This window comes from Drosophila willistoni, chromosome 3R (genome assembly GCF_018902025.1).
Source record: "Drosophila willistoni isolate 14030-0811.24 chromosome 3R, UCI_dwil_1.1, whole genome shotgun sequence".
Classification (NCBI taxonomy): domain Eukaryota; kingdom Metazoa; phylum Arthropoda; class Insecta; order Diptera; family Drosophilidae; genus Drosophila; species Drosophila willistoni.
Window position 1 is genome coordinate 14,152,117 of NC_061086.1, and position 24,230 is coordinate 14,176,346.

At 38.7% G+C, this 24,230-nt stretch overlaps 4 protein-coding genes across 5 annotated transcripts; 3 read left to right on the forward strand and 1 right to left on the reverse strand.

The window, feature by feature from the left end:
- Positions 1-697: 697 nt before the first annotated feature.
- LOC6651626 (tyrosine-protein phosphatase vhp-1) lies at positions 698-16,236 on the forward strand. Of its 2 annotated transcripts, XM_023180181.2 has the most exons (4): positions 698-930; positions 2,917-3,069; positions 5,693-5,917; positions 14,977-16,236. In XM_023180181.2, exons 1-4 carry the CDS (start codon positions 720-722, stop codon positions 15,975-15,977), a joined length of 1,590 nt encoding a protein of 529 aa, XP_023035949.1. In that variant the 5' UTR covers positions 698-719; the 3' UTR covers positions 15,978-16,236. The 2 variants fall into 2 exon arrangements, with proteins under 2 accessions (XP_023035949.1, XP_023035950.1); XM_023180182.2 differs by lacking the exon at positions 2,917-3,069.
- Positions 16,237-17,158: 922 nt separating this feature from the next.
- Positions 17,159-19,935, forward strand: LOC6651627 (probable ATP-dependent RNA helicase DDX43). Its single transcript, XM_002073895.4, has 4 exons — positions 17,159-18,060; positions 18,130-18,638; positions 18,701-19,336; positions 19,410-19,935. Exons 1-4 carry the CDS (start codon positions 17,473-17,475, stop codon positions 19,726-19,728), a joined length of 2,052 nt encoding a protein of 683 aa, XP_002073931.1. The 5' UTR covers positions 17,159-17,472; the 3' UTR covers positions 19,729-19,935.
- LOC6651628 (pre-mRNA-splicing factor ISY1 homolog) lies at positions 19,884-20,996 on the reverse strand. The gene is made up of 4 exons (XM_023179924.2): positions 20,942-20,996; positions 20,853-20,875; positions 20,630-20,790; positions 19,884-20,557 (listed from the first exon to the last, which is right to left on the reverse strand). Exons 1-4 carry the CDS (start codon positions 20,942-20,944, stop codon positions 19,917-19,919), a joined length of 828 nt encoding a protein of 275 aa, XP_023035692.2. The 5' UTR covers positions 20,945-20,996; the 3' UTR covers positions 19,884-19,916.
- A 289-nt stretch (positions 20,997-21,285) lies between these two features.
- On the forward strand, positions 21,286-23,886 carry LOC6651629 (ADP-ribosylation factor-like protein 8). The gene is made up of 4 exons (XM_002073897.4): positions 21,286-21,519; positions 22,681-22,835; positions 22,905-23,066; positions 23,142-23,886. The coding sequence occupies exons 1-4, from the start codon at positions 21,397-21,399 to the stop codon at positions 23,260-23,262; spliced, it is 561 nt and encodes a 186-aa protein (XP_002073933.1). The 5' UTR covers positions 21,286-21,396; the 3' UTR covers positions 23,263-23,886.
- Positions 23,887-24,230: the final 344 nt, after the last annotated feature.

Below are 24,230 nucleotides of genomic sequence, written 5' to 3' on the forward strand. Positions count from 1 at the left end.
CCGGCTCAGACCTTAGCGAACCAGTATTTTCAGTGGCGCCCTCTATATATTGCGGCAAACGGGCTCAAATAGTGGAATCTAATAGTGGTTGAGCGAATATACGGTTCGTGCTGTCATGTGCGAACATGTTATTTTGTTGTTTTGTTTTTTCACCGTTTATTATTGTTTTTAATTTCGAATTGGAAGGTTGTGCGGTCGAAGTGTTTTCCGTAAGAAATATTTTTTCGGCCGTATAATTGGAAGCAAACAACTGCATTTGGATATTTGAGCAATCAGGAAACTGACTTGAGGAATATATAATTGGAGAAACAACTGCATTTGGGATTATACATATATACAACGTGATACTGAATAAGAAAATAGAACAACTTCTTGAATGAATTAAGCGCGCGTGAATAAAAAACCAAAGAGTGAATACAAAAAAAAAAAAAAGTAGAAACGCTACAACAAGTGGAATAACAACTACAACTCTAAATTGTAACGGGAAGTGGTCGCTCAACAAGTGTGTGACCGCCTAACTAAGCACTGGGATTATCTAATAAAACCAATACGGAGAGCCCCCCTTACTGCTACTACTACTACTACTACTACTACACCCGTAAAAATTATACAAGATAATAGCGCATAAAACAGAGAAGTGGGAATACAACAAGAAAACAAAAAATTAAACAATTTTCAATTCCCCCTCTCTCTATTAGTGTGTGTGTGTGTCTGTATGTATGTGTGTAAATAACAACAACAACAACCACGACCACAAATACAACTACAATACGGCAACGTCAACAACACGCAATTGCTGTGAGTGCGACGGAGACAGCAACAGCGTGAGTCATAAAAGTGAAATGAAAATGCGGATAAAAAGAGAAGCGCCGTGTCTTCTACTATGTATGCCAATACAAAATAGCAACAACAACAATAATCATATTGGTGGTAAGTAGATAAAAAAAAATTAATTATTACTTTTAACTCATATCAAACTAATCTCATGGAATGCAAAAGGGGGCGGCAGGGAGAGCAGAGCAGAGAGAAACACACACGTAAGCGATTGTCTCTAGCTTCCTCCACCTCGCCCCTGCGGTGCCCTATCCACCCGCCACTCTGCCTTCTCCATTTCAACACGAGCGAAACGAGAGAGGGGGCCCAACGGCAAACGGGCATGAGAGTCTCAGTTTCTTACTTACTTACTTCATACGTGACTCACAATTCGCGTGTCTTTAAAAATACAAAAAAAAAAAGAAGCGTTTCATCGTTGACTGGCTCTGGGCTGGCTGGCTGGTTGGCTGGGCTGGTTAAACAAAAAATAAAAAAAAGGCAGAAAAATACACAAAAAATGTAAAGCAAAGCAGGTTTCTGCAGCGGCCTGGCAACGCCACAGAAAACCCGCTTTGAAACGACCTTTCGAGTACGAATTCATCGCCAGCAACAACAACAACAACACTAACAAGAACTTGAGAAGGGGAGCCAACCAAGGGAGGAGGTGGGGGGATAGAGAGCTATCGAGAGAGAGAGAGAGAGAGAGAGCACGGAAAGAGAGAGATATGCTGGGAATGTGTCCGTATTTGAGCGTCTTTCCGTATCTCTCAGTATTTGTATCTGTGAAACCCTCTGTTTCTCTTCATTTGTGTGTGTGTGTATTGAGATATTCTTCTGCACATAAAAATAAATTGTAAATTGTCTCCAAAACATAAGAAAACCTTAAACTATTAATATTAAAATGAGAAATTGATGCTGATGATGAGAAATTGATAGTTTACAAGGCAAATGTTTCACAGCCATCTAATTAGAATTTTCCCGTTCTTTTTATTTATCTAAGAATATATTTCTTAATCAAGAGCTTAAACCAAAGTTGACTTTTCACTTCTTCTTCTCCTCCTTCTCCTTCTTCTTGTTGATAAGGTTTCATTCAAAAATAAAAATAAAATGTTGAATGGGGGGACTTTTTGCTGCTTGGAGCTTTATTAGATTACAAAATTTCAAATGTTACATAGACAATTTCCTGTCTGCCCCCCGTGGGCCCCCTTTTTATGGAAAATATGTTGCCTACGCACCTGAGAGTGCCTGGTTTGGTTGTTGTTGTTGTTGTTGTCGTTGTTGTTGTTGTGCAGTGCATTGGCATGCAATTTAACTTGTTTTACTGGAACAGCATATTTCCTGCCCAACTGAAAAGCAATTTTTTTTTTATTTCAATTTTTTTCGTTGTTTTCTTTTTTTTATGTGGCATTTGAGGTCGACTGATAACACGGACACAAAACCACTCACACACAGAGAGATAGAAAAAAAGCTCTCTAGCTTTGGTGAAACATAAAAAGACAAAAATTTATGTGCCTAAAACTGATAATGGTAAAGGCTGTTCGAAACCCCCCCTAAAACGTTACCATAGACGTAGATGAAAATAGATTTCAATTATTATCAATATAATATGATTAAATGCAGGCCAAATTGGCAATTTCTGTTACTATTGAGTCTACCCCCTTGTTCCGCCGCCCATGAATTTTATGAGTGCTCCTTCAAGCTTATCAAAAGCAAAAGTTGCCCTTTATTTTAACAACATTTTTGAATGGTGTTGTTACTTTTTTGCATTCTGCTAATCATCATCATCATCGAAAAAAGCGACAATAAAAATATTTAAAAAAAAAAGCAAAACAACAAAAAACAACCGTAGTGCCGAAATAAATGTCTTACGTCAGTTTTGTGTCAGTCGCAGAGCGCAGAGCGACGACGACATTCGAAATATTTGTTGTTTTTTTTGACTACTACAACTTGGAGCAACAAGTTTTTCGCGCTTTTTCGTACAAAAATTTCTGACATCATTTGCTTGCTAACACTTATTAAGCTTATTGTCGTTGTGGTGTCCTCTGTCTTATTTTGTCTTTGTATTTGTCATTAACCAACCAAACATCATCCACATCATTGCAGCAAATCACAAGGACTATCCCAATAAACGATCCAGGGAAAATCTGGCATGCGATGAGACGACATCAGCAATGACAACAGGAATCAATGGTGTTAATAATCTTGGTGGACGAACGCCACCATTAACTCGAAGTTGCTCCAGCCCAGCGGTCTATGGTGAGTACACACACACACATAAACGATCTTTATGTCGATTCACTCACTACTCGTCATTATCATCTATATAGAGAACTGGTTCATGTGTATAATGCCGGAACATTATTTTACTATCACTTTAAATTATCATTTGCATATTTGCATGTCGCAAGTTGTTGTTTGTGCTCTCTGATTGCATTTCATTTCCTATACAGGGCTTAGAGAGAATCTACACCCATATGCCCCATGCCGCATGCCTCTCTGGCATAGTCATACAAGTCTCATGAAGTTAACAAAGCGATAAATTGTAGCAAAACTATCTTTCTATATATGTATAATGAAAACAACAAAACAAGAAACAAAAACAAAAAAAAACGTTGCTGAACAATGTTTTGTTTTTGTTTTAGCACGTGCCATGCGATAATACATACATTGAACAGAGACAACACAGACTCACTCTCACTCATCTTCTCCCCCAGCCCTCACCCCTCTTGCAAAGTTTTGCACGTTATGAAATTAAGGTTGAAATATGTATGTATATATATATTGTAACTACATATGTCGGGAAATGTGCACGACAATATATTATTTGTAAAAAACAAAACAAATACGACAAAAAGCATTTAGTGAACAATTTCAATGTCAGATTCATATAGACATTACTCATTATTTATCCCCTTAAAGCTGGACTTGCAAACACACACACACACACACACACAGCATGTGTGATTGTTTGTCTAAGAGATGTGTGGTTGAAAGGGGGATGCCAAAGGTGTGTCTCACCTGATGGCCGTGTGATCAGAGACACGGGAATATTGCAAATTATCTGTATAGACTTATCTCATTCTAACACATGCGATTTGCTTACGCATCAGGGCCAAAAAGGTATCAATTGAATCGTCATACCTTTGTTTAATGCTCTTTCCCAACTATAGAAACGTTTTTTTCCTATAGAATATTTAATCATAGTAAGGATTACATCATATTAAATGAGTCCAGTTCTACAATGATTCATAATATATAGAAAACTTTGAATAAATTGAGAATCTTTCTAATTTTTCAAGAAATAAATTTCAAATTATCAGAACTATAACAAAGTACGATATATTTAATGTTCTATTGTTGGAAAAATTATCCTGATTTGCTATGAAAGTTGGGAATTTCAATTATGAATCATAATATATGCATTAGATTGCAATTATAATTTCATCATTAAACTTTATAAAGTTGATGTACATATGTATTTGTATATTAGATTCCTAGGAAAAATGCTTTGTTAATGATGATATTTCTTACATTATCTAAAAAGTTTCTCAAATCATTATGTCATATGAGAGTTAAAAGAGTGTAGAAAAGGCGTTGCTATCTTTTGTTTTTTATTTTACCTACTATTATTATTATTACTATTAGCATTGAGTCATTGGGCAAATATTTATGAAATCTCTGGTCAATAATGATTGTGTGAAATGCAATGAGACTTAATTACTTTACATGCATTGCATATTGTATAAACTTTTGCACTATGTACTCATTGGATTTATTTTACTATCAGTTTGTTTTTTTGGTGTAAATGCCATGACAATCACAAAATAAGAAGGAGTGAGGGGGCGCCCTGAGCGTGCGATGACTAATGCAAGTGATTTCCTCCGTGTGACCCACAAAACAAAAAAACAAAAAAAACAAAATAGAACCGACAGCAAAAAAAAAACAGAAAACAAAATTACAATGGGAAGTCCTATAGACCAATAGTTGCTGCTGCTGCTATCAATTAACACGCAAACCGCAATGATGAGAGAAGGGTGGAGAGGGAAGAAAATAATCGATGAGCGGTTTGGGGTTGGGGATCACCTCGCGACCCCCTCTCTTGCCTTTTTCTTCTACGACTTTTCTAACCAAGCCAACCAATAGATACATACAATAACAACAAAAACAAGGCAGAAAAAAAACAAATTACAATTGTGCGCCTCATTGAAAGTGCTACGAACTCGTCGACGAACAGCGGCAACAACGTCGGCCCTGAGGCAACGTCAAACGGCAATCCACCACCACCACCACCCCCCCTTACTTAAGCCTCTTGCACCACCACCACCACCTTCTGCCTGCTTCGCCCACAGTGAAGAGAAAAAGAAAAAGAAAAAAAAAAACTGCCAATAAAACTGAACTGTGCCTGGTTGGTCTGGCGTTGCCTCTGCCTCTGGTTGTATGACTCATGCAACAAGAGCAGACGAAACAAAACAGTAATAGCAACAACAACAACAATATAAACAATTTGTTTTAGAAAATTTTTGTATATACACAATAGATATACACAAAGCAGAAGCAGGCCAGGCCAGTTCGACGCCACTGCCGCCGCCTCATCTTGATCATTTGTGTTGGGATGTGAATGATCATTTGTTGTTGCGGCTCTTTTGTTGCATGACGTCGCGAATTGGGCGCACACAGAATTCTCTCTGTTAGCCTCCCCAAAACAAAAAGCAATCTACAAAAAAATGGAACTTTGTATGAGGAAACTTTTCCATTATTTACACACAGACACACACAAAAACTAATGATCGCCATCTCATCTCCTTACCTTGTGCTCCCAATTGATCTATAACAAATTTTACTCTATTGGCCTTTCTTTTGTTTCGTTTTTATTTTGCAGACATTGAAACACATCCCGCCTCACCAGTTTTTCCACATCTATTGCTGGGCAATGGCCGCGATGCGGATGATCCCAGCAGTGTGGGCGCCAATTGTGTGCTAAATGTTACCTGCCAAAGTCCCAGCGAGAATCATTTGCAGGGCCTTAAGTATATGCAAATACCTGCCAGCGATACGCCCCATCAAAATATTAAACAATATTTCCAACAGGCATACGATTTTATTGGTAAGTGTCGCCACTTCAAAAAAACATAGATCATAATATTAAGTTTAAGTAGCATCTGTGTCAATGGACAATCTATGATAAATCTGTTCTTTGAGTACAATTTAAAGTCTCTCTAAAAAATCTCTGCTTCAAAAAATCTCATCCCTAATTATTAAGAACTCCCCAAAGTTGTTAAGTCACAAGGGCAATAGCTCCCCTCCTTATAAGAGTTGATTCAGAGGAAAAATTATGATGTGGATAAGTCCAGATAAGATCATTTTGGAATTGCGTATCGCAATTGAGAAGAATTTGCGATAAGTTTAAAGTTTTCTGGAAATGTTTATTATTTGATATTTTTGTTGTGCAAATCTAAAATATTTCCGCGAAAATTTTAATCGAAGTTTCCAAGTTAAGCTTAGTCATCATCATCATCAACATCAACATCATCATGATCGTTGAGATGATCAGTAGCTAAAGTAAAATTGGCGATTGGCGATTGCTAAACGTGACTTGTTATTGGAAGCCGCAGCCTGGCTCTGGGTCTGGCTTTTGGGCGATTTGTTATTGTTGTATTTATTCTTTTTGTTTTTTTGCATAACGGCTTTTTTGTTTTTTTTTTTTGCAATATGTGGTCTGGCTTTTATTGACTTCCCCTTGTTGTTTTTTCTTTTGCATCACAAAATAGAGGAAAATTCGTTATTGGTTTTAGTTTTTTGTGCTGCCTTCAGCATTTCTTTTAAAACAAAAGCAAAAAAATAAAGAAATTTAAATAAATTATACATATGTACGCGTCTGTGTATGTATGTGAATATGTGTGTGTATAAGTAGCTTTAGCCGTGGAATATAATGCTGACGTCAATCGCATTTTTCCATTTCCATTTTCTATGGGCAAGAGTTGTTCATCAAGTATTTTTATTTAAAAACTTGGCTAATGTCACGGCACGTGTGCACGAGCTTTTCTTTTTGTATTTTTTTTTTTTTGTATGTATGTATATGTAGTTAATATTATTATTATTAATATATGTATGTATTATTGTTGTGTTTTTGTTTTATTATTGTTCTTTGCGTTGTATTCTTTTTTGTGTCTATGATTTAAGTAGAACAAATATTTCATTTTAAAACAAAATATGTATATATGTCGGCTGAGGGGGCCATGGAAAACATGCATACATAGACCGACTTAATACCTTGTGAAAGATGGATAGACAACTGAAATACATTTCGTTTTCTTTTTTTAACATTTTCGAGTGCGCTTTGTCTATGTTTGTCTAGTATAGACTATAATTTGTTATATATTAAATGGATTAGTCACTTGTTATGTGCTTTAGAGTTTAGGATTTAGATTAGATTTTTCCTGCAATCTTTATTCATTATGAAAATGTTACAAAATTTTCTATTTCTAGATTTCAAATCTACATAAGGGGAAGAAAAATATCATTGATTTCAGTCACGAGCTGGGTTAATTATAAAATACAGTTGGACGAATCCGTGGGAAATGAAATTAGTGAAATTATCTAACTAAAATAACATATATAGTATTACCACTGTAGATTGAAAATTGTAGAGAAAAGAGGGAAAAAACTTGTGTAAATGATTTCCACTTTTCGCCGTTGGACAAGCAGTAGCAAAAAACAACAACAAAGCAACCAAAGACCTAATTACGTGTGTATGGGGAACAAGGAAACGGTGTCCACAAATCAAAACACTCCTTTCTTCCTCTTTGTCTCCTCCCTTGCTCCTCCCTCCCTTGTCTGACTGTCTGACCTGACTGCTAGCCAGCCTGCTGCCTGCCTGCTTGCTCCTACACATTTCCCCCAATGGCGGCGGCGGGGCAATCGGTTGTCGTTTTGCCTTCTCCTTTGTCGTCACATTGTTGTTGTTGTTGTTGTTGCTGCTGCTGCTGTTGCGTGTTGGCGTTGGCAGACAGCATGGCGGCAGCAGCAAAAGTTTGCCCTGTTGTTGTTGTCGTCGTCGTCATCGTTTGTTACTACAGCGACTTTTGTTGTTGTTGTAGTTGCTGCTCCTTTGCGTAACAACGACAACAATAGAGAAATGTCTCCTTACCCCACACATTCTGCTGCCCAGGTTATTCTGGGCATAATGGAAATTTCATGCAAATAACGAACAACCGCAAACGTCCTTCTTGATAAGGGTTTGTCCTAGGAATTGTGTACAATATTTTTTGCCGCCACTGTCCGCCACTGGGTATGACTCATTCTCAGCCATCCCATCTAAATGTTGTCGTTGTTGTTGTGTTTTCCAATGCAATGTGGAACACACAAAATTAGACAGAGAGGGGGAGGGAGAGAGAGAGACAAAAGCCGCGTGGGAGCAAAAGAGAGAGAGAGAGAGTTAATGCTCCTTGTGTACATCGATTTTTAATACCCTCTGCCCATGTAAAAGGGTATATTCCTAGAAAAGAAAGAGAAAGCATTGAAAATCGTTTTTCCCTGATTCACGGACTTCAGGACCTTTTAATAATGTTGAAATCGTTTTTCAGGACCTTTACTATTTAAAAATCACTATAGATCTTACTGAAATTTCAAAATCTGTAACAGCTCTTCTGCCAAAAAATACTGTTAATGGGTTTTTCAAGTTTATTCCATTTTAGTTGGTTCTTTTAAGAGTTAATAAAGGAATTTCCTTTTTTAAATCCTTCTAAAGGGTATCTTCATGTCTACATGCCGGTCTTTGAAACTATTTGTCGTTCTTTCGATTTATACGCCGCGCTATTTACGGCACATTTTCACCCCCGCTCGCTCAGTGTTTTTGTTCTTGTGTGTGTTTGTTTGGTTTTTGTTTTTTTTTTTTTTTTTGGCATATGGTCTATTTTTAAGCGGGAAAAATTTTCCTGTTCCTGGCATGGCATGAGTCATCGTTTGTCGTTTTCATTGTTGTTGCTCTCGGTTATCCTTGAGCAAGGCCTCGTCGGCATGTGTCAGGTGCAACAGCTGCTCGCTCTGTCTGCCGGGCCACCACTTTATTGTTGTTGCATCAGGAATCATTCATATATGTAGCTTTCTGCTCTCTTTCTCTCTCTCATTTTGCCAGCCACCCACCCCCCAAAAAAAATTCTTCTCCTGCTTAAACATGCTCAAGTATTATTTTTATAACTGGTGCTCTCTTCGCCCTCTCCCCCAAGTCCACACCGCCCGCTAAGAGCTCCCTGTTCTCTTCCGTCGCTGTTGCTGCCAAAACACATTAGTACTCAGACACGAAGTAAAAGAAGAGGAAAAAATATACATATTTATATGTACATACACACTTACATACATGTCTGTATATATACACTTATATTGTATACATTGAGTGCATGAGTCATGATTTCGCCTCGCTGTTGCCGTTGCCTTTTGCGCATTCGTTTTTTTTCAGTTTTTTTTTTTTTTTGTGTATTATTTCTTTCTTTCTCAGTTGCCGTCGTCACCTTATGCTTATGCTTATTATTTTTATTATTATTATTTTTTTTTTCTTCCATACAACTTATGATATCTCATTGTTAAGTGTGCTTGTATGTGTGTGAGTTTGTGTATATGTTGCGTTTCCATTCATTATAACAGCACTTTTGTACTGGATAAGTAGGATTGATGGCGGTTAGAGAGGGAGGGTAAGAGGAACCGCTATGTGAAGCAAAGCTCCAAAATGAGCTCAACGTTGACCGAGACGTCGCCAGGCACTCGGCAGAAGCATAGACTGAGGCTCATTAGTTTCGAGGGCCATTTGAATCTGTGTGTATGTATGTATATATTGTGTCGCATATGTATGTATTTGGCTCGGCCTATAATGCTAATGTCATTATGCTCTGTCATTAACAAACGTGAGCGTGAATAAAAGAAGAAGAGAGGGAAAAAAAATAAAGCCAGACCTCCGCCTAACCAAACCACCGACAATTGGCCTAGAAAGCAATCAACGGAGAGGTTAGCTCTGATAATTTCAAGCAGCGCTGCGGCTTGATAGTCAGGCAATGCAAGTCAAATTAGACACAGTTATATAAAGAATAAATGTAGAACAAGTGAAAAAGCAGAGGTTTATATTTCAAAGATTTGAGTAGTTCTGAGCTCACACAGAGATACAGAGATGATCATGACTTGGGCCAAACGAAGCAAGGTATAATAATTTCAGCAGTTTAGAAGGCGATCCAAGTAAAGTTAGAATCATTCACGTAAAATTAGCTCTATGGAAAAGCAATTAATTCTTTTTATCATACGCCCCGTAGTCCTGCCAAATTTTCCCAATGATGGGGCTGCGAATGTAGATATAACAATTTTCTCCCCATATAAAATGCATTTATTGCATTAATGAAGTAGAACTACGATTTCTATTCATGATTCCTTTCAAATTATAAAGAATAATGATCTTTTCGGATGATATTTCATTTTATTCATAGGGATGCATGGTCCCTAAGACCTTTCTTTCAATGACTTTTTAAATCGATTTAAAAACCATAAAAATAACGCCACCTTGTCTGATTAGACTGTACTGCCTGCTGCCTTCTGCCTGCTGTTTATTCTTTATTTTTACTATTATTCTTATTATTTTTTGTATGTGCATGTGTGTGTGTGTTTTTTTTAACTTATCTATCTAATAGCACAGAGGCCTCTTTGGCAAACTAACAAATGTGCAGATAGGGGCCACATAGAAGAGTACACAGCTAAGCAAACTCGAAACGGAGCCCCAACCAAGTTACCTTAGGTGTTTTTAGTATCATTGTGTGCGTGTGTGTGTTTGTATATTTTTTATCAAATAACAAAAAAATAAAGAAATGAAACTGACGACGGGGACAGGGACAGCTGATTAGATAAAATAGAAAAATGGAAATAATGATGAGGAATATCAACCAACTAAGTATGTATGTACATACATATATGTATTTTGGTGTGTTGGTTACTCGAACAATCCTGAATAAGGCCGTCATGATCGTCTGACTGAGTAGTGCCTGCCGGCCTGCGCCTAGAATGACTAAGCCAACCTGGTTGGCTGTTTGGCTGGTTGGCGGTGGCAACAGCGGCCTCGAGGTGACATTTTTGTTGGCCCCGTGCATAAACATACACACACACTCACACACTTACACACATAATTTCAATATTCGTCATCTTGCTATTTATAAAATGCAAAAAAAGAAAGAGAAACACTCACACACATCTTCGCACAGGAATTCGACATTTTTGTCTGTTGTGCCGGGCGCACGAGAAAATATGAGGCGCAAAAACAAAACAAAAATATAAAGCAAAGAAAAATTATAAAACACTTAATCATTTTACAAGGAGGAACGCAACTGTATGAATATACACAGATGGACAAATGTACGGACAATCGACGCCTCCGTCAATTGCGCCTCCCCCGCACAAATAAAAATTGTTATTTATGAATCATATCACGAGACTCCAAAATCAGAGACACATCCCCCTCTTCTCCTCGCAAATTGGCAAGTTGAAGGCAACTTCAAAGTGCACGGAATTGTGAAGTGAAGTTGGACTTGGGTTGGGGAAGGCTTTTGTATTTCCGTATGACTCGTCGTCGTCGACCGACAGATCAAAGTCGTTTTTTATTTTCTGAGCCAAGTTGAAGGTCAAGAAGGTTTTTTTGTTTGCAATCTCAAAGTCAGAGCCAGAGTCAGAGTCATCCACACGTTGAGATGCTGGTGAATCATGCACTCCTTAACGCCATTCAACAGGCATATGTCGCATCCTGTTAGTGTTAGCACCTGCCTTATCATTTAGAATTGAATTGAATTCCCATTCCCTCATCTCAATGATGAGTAACCCCAGAAAATCTCAGAAAGTAATTAAATATTTCAAAACAAAATAAATAAACTGAAACTACTTGTTGCGCTTGACAATGTCCACAACAAACACACAACAAACATATGTACATATAAAATATATCATGTTACTACATACATAAAACAAATTGAACTTGATGGTTGGTGGTTGTTTCAGTTTCTGATACTGAATTCTGGCCATGACTCACACAGAAAGAGACTCTGACTCTGAGGAGTTTACTTTGCCCAGTTTTCGCGGCCTGACCCATCATAATCATCATCGAAGCAAAAGTGAAATGAGAGTCACAGACACTGACTGAGACTGGGACAGGAGGGAGTCATCATCATCATCATCGTCATACACACACAGAGAGGAAGAGAGATAGTGAGAAGGCATCCCAGCTGTCAGACAGTCGTCTGCCAGTTGGCCCAGTTCTATGCCATGACGCACCGTTCGACATACAAAAGAAGACGCCACTGCAACGCCACCGTTTTGATGGTGGCAGCTGCTGTTGCACTTAATCATCATCTCACTGGCGGTACGCCGGGCAGGGCTCAGTGTTTTTTTTTTGGTTGACTACCCAAAGTTGGCATTACGCATCACCGCCCCAATAATGGAGTCACGACGACCACGCAGCCCTATTGGAATGGAATGGGGCTTTTTATTTTTCCTACTACTACTACTCACAGGCGAAATAGACACGATTTTTCGGATAACTCATCGAAGCCGTATGCGGCGAACGCGCCCCCAAATTGAGTTTAGTCATATAAAATGTCGCACGGTAATTGATGATTACTAATACAACATATTCCCGGTGACAATATGCACAACGCATTTTTCTATGTACCCATATGTAAAATACCAAAATGATGACTATATTCAACAATTAGCTAGAGATAAAGGGAGAGAGAGAGAGAGAGAGGGAGAATGACCTATTCACTTGTCTTACATGAGTTCCGTTTTCATGGGAAATTGAATTTCTGAAAAATATGCTAAACTTATGAAATTATATTTGCCATTTATGGATAGGTATTCGTTACTCATTCAGAGTGAAAGAAATTTTACAGGAAATGTTTGTGTGATGATAAAGTATTTAAAAGATCAAAGAATCAAAAATTCTGTTTAATATTCTAAAAAATGTTCAAAGTGCCGAAATTCTTTGGCTAAAGAAATGTATTATCTCTCTTATATAGAACAAGTTTTGGTGATAATTAAAAAGAATTATCTTTATGAAAAAAGTGGCTAGTAGGTAGTATCTCTCTGATAGACTTGTAGACTTTTCTTTTGAATTCTAAACTGATGGCCAACTCATCCACCTTGCAAATACCCCCCTTTTGGCTTATTCTGTTCGATACCAATTCTCATATGAGTCATTTAAGTGCGGCCGGTCGCGTTTATGGCAAGTTTTTATGCGCAATTTTAACTGTCTGAGCGACGGGGTCATTAACTAAGAGGATTTATGAGCGCCGTGCGACAACGAATTCGACTTGGACTATTATGATGATGATGATGATGGCGATGGCGATTATCATCATGGTAACGGGTGACCAATTGTCTGCTTTGACTTGACTACTTCTCTTTCTCTTCTTTTGTATGATTGAAGTTTTTATTTTTGGCTAACTTGGCCTGTTACTGTTTAGTGTTTAGTACATCGAGGGGAGGCCCCACCTCCTTTATTTTGATAACTTGTTGGGGTTGAGGCAAGAAATCCATTTATGAAGTCTGACGTATCCCTCTCTACATTTATATTATGGGCCTGTGTACTTGATATATTTATTTATTTTCAAATGGTTTTTCCGTACTTCTTTGTCTATAATTGCAATATCATGGCGACAAGTTGCTTTTTTTTTCGTTTTTTTTTTTTTTGATTATAATGATGATAAGAGAGCCGTACACACACACACACACGGGTGCAAAAGAGTTATTGACGACGACGAGTTTGCGCCTAATCTTGAAATTGCGCGGTGTTGTCTAACCCTTGCTGAACTGGCCAACACAATTCATTGATAAATCAAATCAAATAGCAGGGAATAAACTGATATATTACCCACCACTTGAAATACAAAAAGGAAATGCAATTGCACACGCTCAACAAACTGTCCATGAGAGGGAATTCTGGGCGGGGGGGCATGAAGGTGGAGGAATTAGGAGTAGGTTCTGAAGGAAGGTACTCAGCCTGGCGGCGCCGTTGTTGTCTGGTGACTAACGTTAATATTAATTGGAGGCTCCTCGTGTTGAGTTGTTTGCCTGCCCGTGTGTTGGTTATTATCAGCTGTTTGGAAATCAGACAAGTGTTGTCTTGTTTGCATTATGAGTAACCAAAAAGGCATTGATTAGCAATTGCAAGGCTCCACTACAGCCAGTGAAGTTGCGAGGCGTAACCAACCCCGTAAATTGCCTTCCCCTCCCCCACCCCCACCGACTCTGCCTTGGCCATAGAGTGTGTTTACTGATTAGATTGCGTTTAATTGATATGAGTGGGTGGTGTACTCTATAGCCTCTAATGGGGAGAGTGGTAACTACATTAAGGGTCTATTATGGCTACTTAGAGTATTGGGCATTGGCGCTAACTTAACCTAGACTTGTCTATCTAAAAGTAGAACAGAGATGGCCTTAAAGTGACCACAATTACGTTTATATTTGCAGTAGGTTAGTTAAGAAGGTGAATCCATATTGCAGGGTATTTCATAGTTGTTGCCAAATTTATATTCGACTATCTCCTCATATCTTTTCCTATATTTCCTGAGCCCCAAAATGCGCTGCTGCTGCTGCTGTTTTTTTTTCAGGGCCTTATCTTTACCCGAAAATAACAACGTAAATTATGAGTTAATGTTCGCACGTGTATATGTGTATGAGGGTGTGTGTTTGTGTGTGTGCGAGGGTATAAAAATGTTCTGTCAATAATCTGGCTATCGTTCTCTCTCTCGCTCGTTCTGTTCATGATGTTGTCAATGATGAGTCATCGTAAGAAAAAATTCACACAATTGCCAGAAGAGTCGAGCAAGAGCGAGGGCAAATGAGAACGAGAGAGAGTGAGTGGCTGACTGAGTGAGTGAGAGTGAGAGACTTCTCATATACAATATCGATAAGCACACATATCAAAGCTTTGACAGCCCCAGGCAAAAGTTTCTCTCGTTTGAGATTGCTTGGCCAGGGAGGAGGGGGTGACAGATGGTGGGCTTCTATTACCGCTAGTATAATTAAGCTTAATAGTAATATGTATATATATTTTAATAGTTTGTGCTTTTAAGCTTATCTTTAAACAGTGTCTTATCAACTAAAACTAACCAACTCGATCTCTCTCTCTTTCTGTCATTGCAGAGGATGCACGTAAAACTGGTTCCCGCGTCTTGTTGCATTGCCATGCAGGCATCTCGCGCAGTGCCACCATTGCCATTGCCTATGTCATGCGATATAAGTCGCTCTCGCTGCTGGAGGCCTACAAACTGGTGAAAGTAGCCCGACCGATTATATCGCCCAACCTGAACTTTATGGGTCAACTGCTGGAGCTGGAGCAGAGTTTGTGCAAGAGCGGTGTCCTAGCAGCTCCCACAATTGCGCCCAGCTCGACCCATACGCCCAGTCCATCATCAGAAGCAGCACCACCTGCAACGTCATCAGCATCATCTAGTCAGCAACTGTTGGAACAGCCCGAACAAGAGGCTGCCGAACAGGAGCAACAGCAGCTTCATTGCCGCCGTGGAGCACATAGTAAATCAAAATCCGATAGCGAGGCCATGGACGAGGATGTCTATGACTATGATGATGTGGATAGCGGTGCGGGGAGTTTCGCTGGCAGCAATTGCTCGTCGCGTCTCACCTCGCCGCCCATAACGCCCGACGATGAGGCACCCAGTACATCGGCAGCAGTTTCATCATCAGTCGCCGAACTAGATTCGCCCTGCTCAAGCAGCAGCAGCGGCATATGCTCGGTACTATCAACAGCCTCATCTGTATCCTGTGCTTCCGCCTCCATCACAGCAGCAGCAGCAGCCAGCAGGAGCAGTGGCACCACCAGCAGCAGCAGCAGCTCCAATGGCAATGGCCTATTATCACCCACTAGGCCGTTGGCACTCTTCAAACGCAATTCGCCCGCCAAGCTCAGGCTCAATTTGGAGCCCACTTATGCGCCAATACCAAAATCAATATCCTGCATATCCATACATAATCTACGTAGCCCCCTGCAATGTGATGCACCAACCACGCCCATTTGCGGGGCAATGCCACAAACGCCAACGCTGTTGCATTCACCGCATCCGGATGGTAGCCAGAATAAAGGCAATAATCTGGTTGCATCACCTCTATCAACTGGCTGTGAATAATATGCTATAATAATGCTAAACAAAATCGAGAAACCATAAGCCGATTTTTACACAGATGAAAATAATTAATTCAATTTAAGCAAAACTAAAAAAAAATGGTTAATGTCTTAAGATATCGGTTGCCGTTTCAAAAATTTACTGACAAAAATCTATTGTAAATGTATTTTAAAGAGCTTTCCTTTCCCCTCCCCCCCAAACCATTCATCCTCTTCAACAACAACAACAACATCCCTATTTTGGAAATTGTTTAAACAAAGAAAGGAGGAATAAAGAAAACAACAGCAGCACCAGAAACAACAACAACAAAAATACACACCTCGTACATTTAAAATTTAGTTTAATTTATGTTTAAAAACTCTACTTTAGTCCAATAAGGCAATCTTAACTATATACACAAAAAGTACACATGCTATATACATACATAAATAATAATTAAAAATTGATTTAGAACAATGATAAATCCAAATTGCACTGCAAAAAACAAATTATATAAAACTATTTCTGCTAACTTGCCACATAGAACTTTTATCCCTCTTCTGAAAAAAACAAAAGCTAACTTGGCCATATATAGAAACGGAATAGAAAACACCAATATGAAAACTGTTTTAAGTTTTATCAAACTGCTACAGTCAGAACCAATCCCAAAAAAAAAAAAAACTCCTTGACACCCTTATACACACACCACACACGCCCACACACGAACACACTACAAATTGTTGTATCTGTAATAACTTTTGGATAACTGAGCAAAAGTTTGTATTTGTGTTTCTTCTAGTTTTTAGTTAATTTATATAAAACAAAAACATATTATGCCCAGAGCGTGAAATGAATGCAAATGCATTAGTTGTTAAGCCTTGTAAACCATAAGATACACCCAAAAAGTGTTAACTAAAGAATCATAAAAAATAACCAAAAAAAAACTGCTTGTTTTATTCAAATTTGCACAATTTTTTATTACAATTAAGAAGAGTTTGCATAAAGTAGACAATGAATTCCTTAATTGCGTAGATATAATAAGTATTTATAATATTTGGCGTCTCTTTTTATATGTTCTATTGCATATAAATCGGCACAGCTAGAGCTTTTGAATTCAAATATTTCCGTTACAGTTGAAGTTTAGTGTTGATAAACACAGTGCTGACAAAATACTGGGATTAGTGTTGGTCAAAATTTGGCGCCTAGTAGTGTCACAGAAAATGTGTCAATTTTGATCTCTACTCAGGCGCTTTGGAAAAAATGTTGGTTGATAAAATTTAATTCCTTTCTATAGTTCTGTAGCAGCAAAGCTACAATTGGGGAGTCTGAATAAAAGTCAATAATTCATAATATAAACAAATAAAAGCATCGCGCAATTTGAAACCGCGCGATATTCCCCTCACACACACACACACGAAAATTTAAACGGTAAATTTTGCTGACAAAGCAGAAATAGAAATCATCAGAAAAATATTCATTTCCTCACGTGTTGAAAGATTCTTTGATATTAAAACTAACCATGTCTGAGTTAGATTGGGATGATCCAAATTATGTGGAGAAACCATCGATTACTGATTATAAATCTATAAATGATAAGTACGAGCAAAGCGTACGCCGTGAGTATAAAAATTCTACGTACAGCCGTGATTATCGTGGACGCGACTCTGGACGGAATCCCAGAAATGGTGATCGTGAGCACAGCGAATCGATAAGCATTGCCAGCAACATGGTCGGACGAGTGATAGGTCGAGCCGGTTCAAATGTGACGCGCCTACAAAACGATTTCAATGTTCGCGTCAATATTGATAAGGAGAATTTGATGGTAAAGGTCTGTGGAGAGAGCAGTCGCGATGTTGCCGATGCTGCAAATCGCATTCGCAAACAAATCAGTGAGGCTAGTGATTTTGGAGGCAGCGGTGAAGGGGGAGGTCGCAGAGACGTTAGGGACTACAACCAGAAAAGCCAATTCGGCAGTGGAGGTACTGGAGGCGGCCGTGGTTACTCAGGTAGTAACTATGATTTTGGAGCACCGCCACCACGATATGAGGCACCGCAGGGCGGTGATCTCAATGGTGTTATTGATTGGGATGCGGTTAATAAAGCATCGGTAAGTGGCAGCACACAAAGTCAAAGAAAAACCCCCCAAATACATATATGAATCTTTCACCCACTGTAGGAAAAAGCCCAACAAGAACGCTGGGCAAAAGCTCCGCCAATAACAAAGAATTTCTATAAGGAGGCTAGCGAAGTCGCCGAATTGCCGGAATCGGAAATAGAGCGGATTCGGAAAGAGAATAACAACACGACAGTGTCGCATCTTTTTGAAGCCAAGAATGGCGAAACTCCGGAACCTATACCGAATCCTATATGGAAATTTGAGCAATGTTTTGCCGAATATCCCGATTTATTGGGCGAGATACAAAAGCAAGGATTTAGCAAGCCCTCGCCCATACAGGCCCAAGCTTGGCCAATTCTTCTACAGGGTCTCGATATGATTGGCATCGCTCAGACTGGCACGGGCAAGACATTGGCTTTCCTCTTGCCAGGCATGATTCATACTGAATATCAGTCCACTCCCAGGGGTCAACGGGGTGGAGCAAATGTCCTCGTGTTGGCCCCAACGCGTGAGTTGGCCCTACAAATTGAAATGGAGGTCAATAAGTACTCGTTCCGCAACATGAGGGCGTAAGTTCAATTGCAAAGTTTGATTAGATTTCCCTTAAAATCATTCTTCTAATCCCCTGCAGAGTTTGTGTTTATGGCGGAGGTTGTCGAAAAATGCAAATCTCAGATGTAGAACGCGGTGCTGAGATAATTATATGCACTCCAGGACGTCTCAATGATTTGGTTCAAGCCAAAGTCATTGATGTCAGCACCATAACCTATCTGGTATTGGATGAGGCTGATCGCATGCTGGATATGGGATTCGAGCCTCAAATTCGTAAAATTCTGTTGGATATTCCTCCGAATCGTCAAACAATTATGACATCGGCCACCTGGCCGCCTGGAGTGAGGCGTTTGGCCAATAGTTATATGACCAATCCCATTGAGGTGTGTGTGGGATCCCTTGATTTGGCTGCCACGCATTCTGTAAAGCAGATTGTACAATTTTTGGAGGATGACAAGGAAAAGTATCGGACCATCAAATCTTTTATTAAGAATATGGGCGAATCAGATAAAATAATTATATTCTGCGGTCGCAAGGCAAGAGCCGATGATCTGTCGAGTGATCTTACATTGGACGGCTTCATGACCCAATGTATCCATGGAAATCGCGACCAAAATGATCGTGAACAGGCTATAGCAGATATCAAATCGGGTGTTGTCCACATTCTGGTAGCCACAGATGTGGCATCTCGTGGTTTGGACATTGAGGATATATCGTAAGTAACAACAAGAGATGGGATGTTCACTGTTATTCCTGTTTCACACTCATTTTTGGTCATTTTTTTGCAGTCATGTAATCAACTATGATTTTCCACGTAACATTGAAGAGTATGTGCATCGTGTGGGCCGCACAGGACGAGCCGGACGCAAGGGCACCTCCATTAGTTTCATTACACGTGAGGATTGGGGTATGGCCCATGAGCTTATAAAAATTCTAGAGGAAGCCGATCAGGAAGTTCTTCCTGAATTGGTAAAAATGGCCAGTCGTTTCAAGGCTATGAAGGAGAAGCGCGCAGCTGAGGGCGATGGAGGACACGGTCGTGGCGGAGGTTTTGGACGTGGTGGAGGAGGAGGAGGAGGCGGCGGCGGTGGACGTCGCCGCTATTAACATAAACCTTTTTGCAGTATAATCTTTAAACGACTACATTAACGCACATTGGCGGCGTTTAAGTTAATCCCCAGTAGAGAGAATGAATCTCCCATTGCTAACCCCTGTTCCTTTTAATTTTTTTTTCTACTTTTTAAAAGTAAAACAACACAATGTATCAAAAATATGGACAAATATTATTATAAATGTTAATTTGTGGCACCCGTATATTTCTCGAATAGTTCTTGTTTGCGTTTCTTGAGTAGAGCCTCTTGCACATCTTGTTGCGTGGGCACAGGTACGTGGGCTGTGAATCTGGGTGCCAGTAATCCCAGTGGATCATCTGCTAGTCCTCCCCGTGACTTGGCGTCCTCGGCAGCTTCCCGAGCGGGCCCTGACAATGGATAGATCTCTTCATCGTCCTCATCTTCTTCATTCACAATGCGTCCATCACGTGCCATTTTATCACGCCATTCCTGCACTGCCCGTTGGAATGCAGCACGTTCTATTTTCTCTTCCAGTGGTATTAAGACACCATCTTCATCGTCTCGATAGCCATAGTACTCCGCATCCACATCCTTCATAAGTTCGGCTCGAGTTTTGCGTGGTGGCGGCGGCGGTTCCTGCTCAAAGAGCTCTCTCACTCCTGGCAAATCTTTAGCAGCACCGAAATATTTATATCCCCGATTGCCAGGCACTTCTCGACCCTCGGCATCAAACATCCTCGGCCCGTAGCGTCTGTAGTGTGGTCCACCCAGGGATGAAATTTGATTTTCCCAGTGCCGCTTTTCGCGCAGCAATTTGTTGATCTCATCATTGAGATCACGTATCCGGAATTCACCTAGACCAGCTAAACAAGTAAAACAAACAAAATAATCCATTTTTAACCTGGACTTCTATTGATCGAAAACATTTACATTACCATTTTGAATTTGTGCCACTTTCTTGGATATTTCACGTATAATTTCCAAGCGAAACTTCTCGCAACGCGGCAGATCATGGCACTCGGAGGCCAGATAGGGACGTCGTTCCTTTTCACCAGTTTCCACTTCTTTGGCCGCCCGCCAACGTGCCAAAGTTGTCCTGCCAAAAGAAACGTTTTCAATTAACATGCCTTCTCGACAAAACTGAATAAAACCACTTACATTGCCTTTTCCGCATTCCTAGCCTGGAATCAAAACATCATAAATGAATTAAAAAACACTCAAAACATTTTATTTAAACGTTTTCTTACCATTTTATTTTTTAATTTGCCGGGAGCTCAAAATCAAAACAAATTTGCAAAATTACTCCCCACACTTGATATAAATTCCCCACAGGTAGCAGCTGCTAAGCCCGCCATTTTGCAGCACTGACAAGTTATCGAAAACATTTCGATAAATAGTTGTAGGGCTCCACTCGATAGTTTTCTCCTTCGATTGTATCGATAGCCCTATCGAAAACATATTTAAGAAGTTCAAATTTTCGATAGAACAATCGATACTATTTATTGGTAAAATTATCGAGTGAAGTCACTATCGATGGTTTTGCAACACTAGTAGCAGCTGCTAAGTCCGCAATTTGGCAACACTGAAATGTTATCGATTACATTGCGATAAATTGCAGCAAACACAACAGTGAAAACTTGTACGTTTTATTTTTTGCAAATTGAGAAATAATTAAAAATTAATTAGAAAAAAACAGTGCAAAATGCTGGCACTTATAAACAGAATCCTTGATTGGTTCAAGAGCATCTTCTGGAAAGAGGAAATGGAGCTGACCCTTGTCGGACTACAATTCTCGGGCAAGACAACTTTCGTCAATGTTATTGCAGTGAGTATATTTCGCATGTGGGCGTGAACCGTTGCGGGTAGTGCGGGCACAGTTGCTACCGAGGGGGCGAGGCAGAATACCAGCGACGATGACCGAAACAATAAAACAATGAATATCAAAACCATATGCAAAAACTGTCAAAAAACACATAAGTTGCTGATTAGGAGATGGGCGGGTGGGTGAATGACAGTCGGTGACTAAACCGAAATTGAGACATTTATGTGTATTGATTTGCCTTTGTTTTCTTATCGGAATACCATTTATTTTGTGCATTAATTATAAATGTTATGTTAACTGATATTTAGCGTTTTTGTTTATTGTTCGACGCTTTAATCAATAAATTGTCTACGCATGTTCTAAAACAATGACGCCATTATCAGCTGACTACCGCCCCATTCCCCCTACCGGCTGCAGCTCTCTCACCTACAATCATTATCCTAAGCCGCCCGTATAAAATCTGTGTTAAACACACACACTCACACTGATAAGTCACGATCTACTTTAATTTGCATAGGAATTTTAAAGCATTGAAAGTGAAGTCGATTCAAATGACCAAACAATTTACTGACTAATGACTCATTTGCGATTCTCTTCCATTAACTACCTTTGGCTCGATATTTACCCTCTATCAGGCAGGGGGAACATTTGATTAAATATGTATTAAAGTCTGTATGAAGTAAATAGAAGTTTAGATAGCGTTTTAAGTGGGTCTTTATGTAAGTTTCTATAAAGAATCGATTGTAAGAGTCTTTAGATAAAGACATAAATAAACTATTCTGTAATATCGTCGAAGGCTCTAAAAGCATAAAACAAATAATTCATTTGAAATCTATTAATATTTTTCATTGTATTTCTAGTTATAGTTTATTAGTGTTTACCAATGGAAAATTTATTTAATGTCATTGTATTTTTATTCCTTTGTGTTTAAAATTTTTCCATAACTCGAGCTTATCAACAAATAGTTTGCATTGAACATTTGCCTATTTCTTCTTGGAAAAAATGATTTAAAACAACAATTCCCAATAGTCTTCATACTTTTATAGATTGATTACCATATAAGATTTACAAGCAACAACCAAATTTGTACAATACAATTAACTAAATATTATTAAGCTAATCTATTAAATATCTATATTTAATTTGTGATTTCTCTCATTGTAGTCCGGCCAATTTGCTGAAGATATGATACCCACAGTTGGTTTCAATATGCGAAAAATTACCAAAGGCAATGTGACAATTAAAGTTTGGGATATTGGTGGCCAACCGCGATTCCGATCAATGTGGGAACGCTATTGTCGCGGCGTCAATGCAATTGTGTATGTAGTTAATTTCTTCCCCCACCGTTATGAAATCATATTTAATCAATTTATTAATTTGCCCAACAGTTATATGGTAGATGCTGCTGATTTGGACAAATTAGAGGCATCCCGAAATGAATTGCATTCGCTATTGGATAAGCCACAATTAGTTGGAATTCCAGTGCTCGTATTGGGCAATAAACGTGATCTTCCAGGAGCTCTTGACGAAACTGGTCTCATTGAGCGAATGTTAGTGAATGAAATGAATCCTCAATGAATGAATTAATCTAATTGCATTTTCTGTTTTTGTGTATTGTATAACAGGAATCTATCGAGTATACAGGATCGTGAAATCTGCTGTTATAGTATTTCTTGCAAGGAGAAGGATAATATTGATATAACGCTGCAGTGGCTAATTCAACATTCGAAAAGGCAAAGTGTTTAAATAAAAAAAACATTCACAACCAACCCACACACTACATACACACACACACACACACACAGCAACACACACTTAGGCACTATATCTCACACAGAACAACTATATATAAATATATATAAAATATTAATAATAATTTTCAGGGCAGTGATGATAAAAAGAGAGAAAAAAAAAACAGATAAAACACAAGAAAAAAACCAACTATTTGGATTAGGCTGATCTTATGTATGCAAATGCAAAACCACAAAAAAAGTTAAGAAAAAGCAGGAACACACAGTAAACAAAACAAAAGAAAAAACAAACAATTACTACATATGCCTTGATATGTTTGTACGCATGTTTCTATATATGTATGTAATTTCACAGTGGTTTTTCTAGAATTCTATTAAACTATCTGTTTAAGTGTAAGAGGTGCAGTATGTGCCGAATTCGTTTTCACATTTGTAGTATTTTTTTTTTGATTTGATTTCCAATCTCTTTGATGATAAAAGGATGTGAAGTAGGAAGAAGCATTGGTGCTTGTTATCTCGAATTTCTTAGCTCACAAATGGAATGAAAATGCTAAATGTAAAACGAATTCTATATGATCTATCATAAGTTTTGTTACAAAAAATACAGAAATCAAAGAAACACACACACAGAGACACACACACATGCAACACATACACTGATGATTAGAATGGATTCGAAATTACGATTTGTATTTCCATTAATTAGCCAAAAGTTTTGTTCTTCGAATCGTTAGGACTACAGCAATTTACGGATTTACATTTTTGATATACATACATATATATATATATATAATCCTCATCAGCAAATAGTAATAGTAAAATGCTATAAGTAACGATATAGAGAATATTAGTAAACAAACTTGTTAGATATTTCTTCTATATAGTAAAAAAAAATATGTGGCCTCTGCCATTTTTGGGTTCTTTTGTGTTAATTGGAATTACAAATCGTAATGGAGAATATTT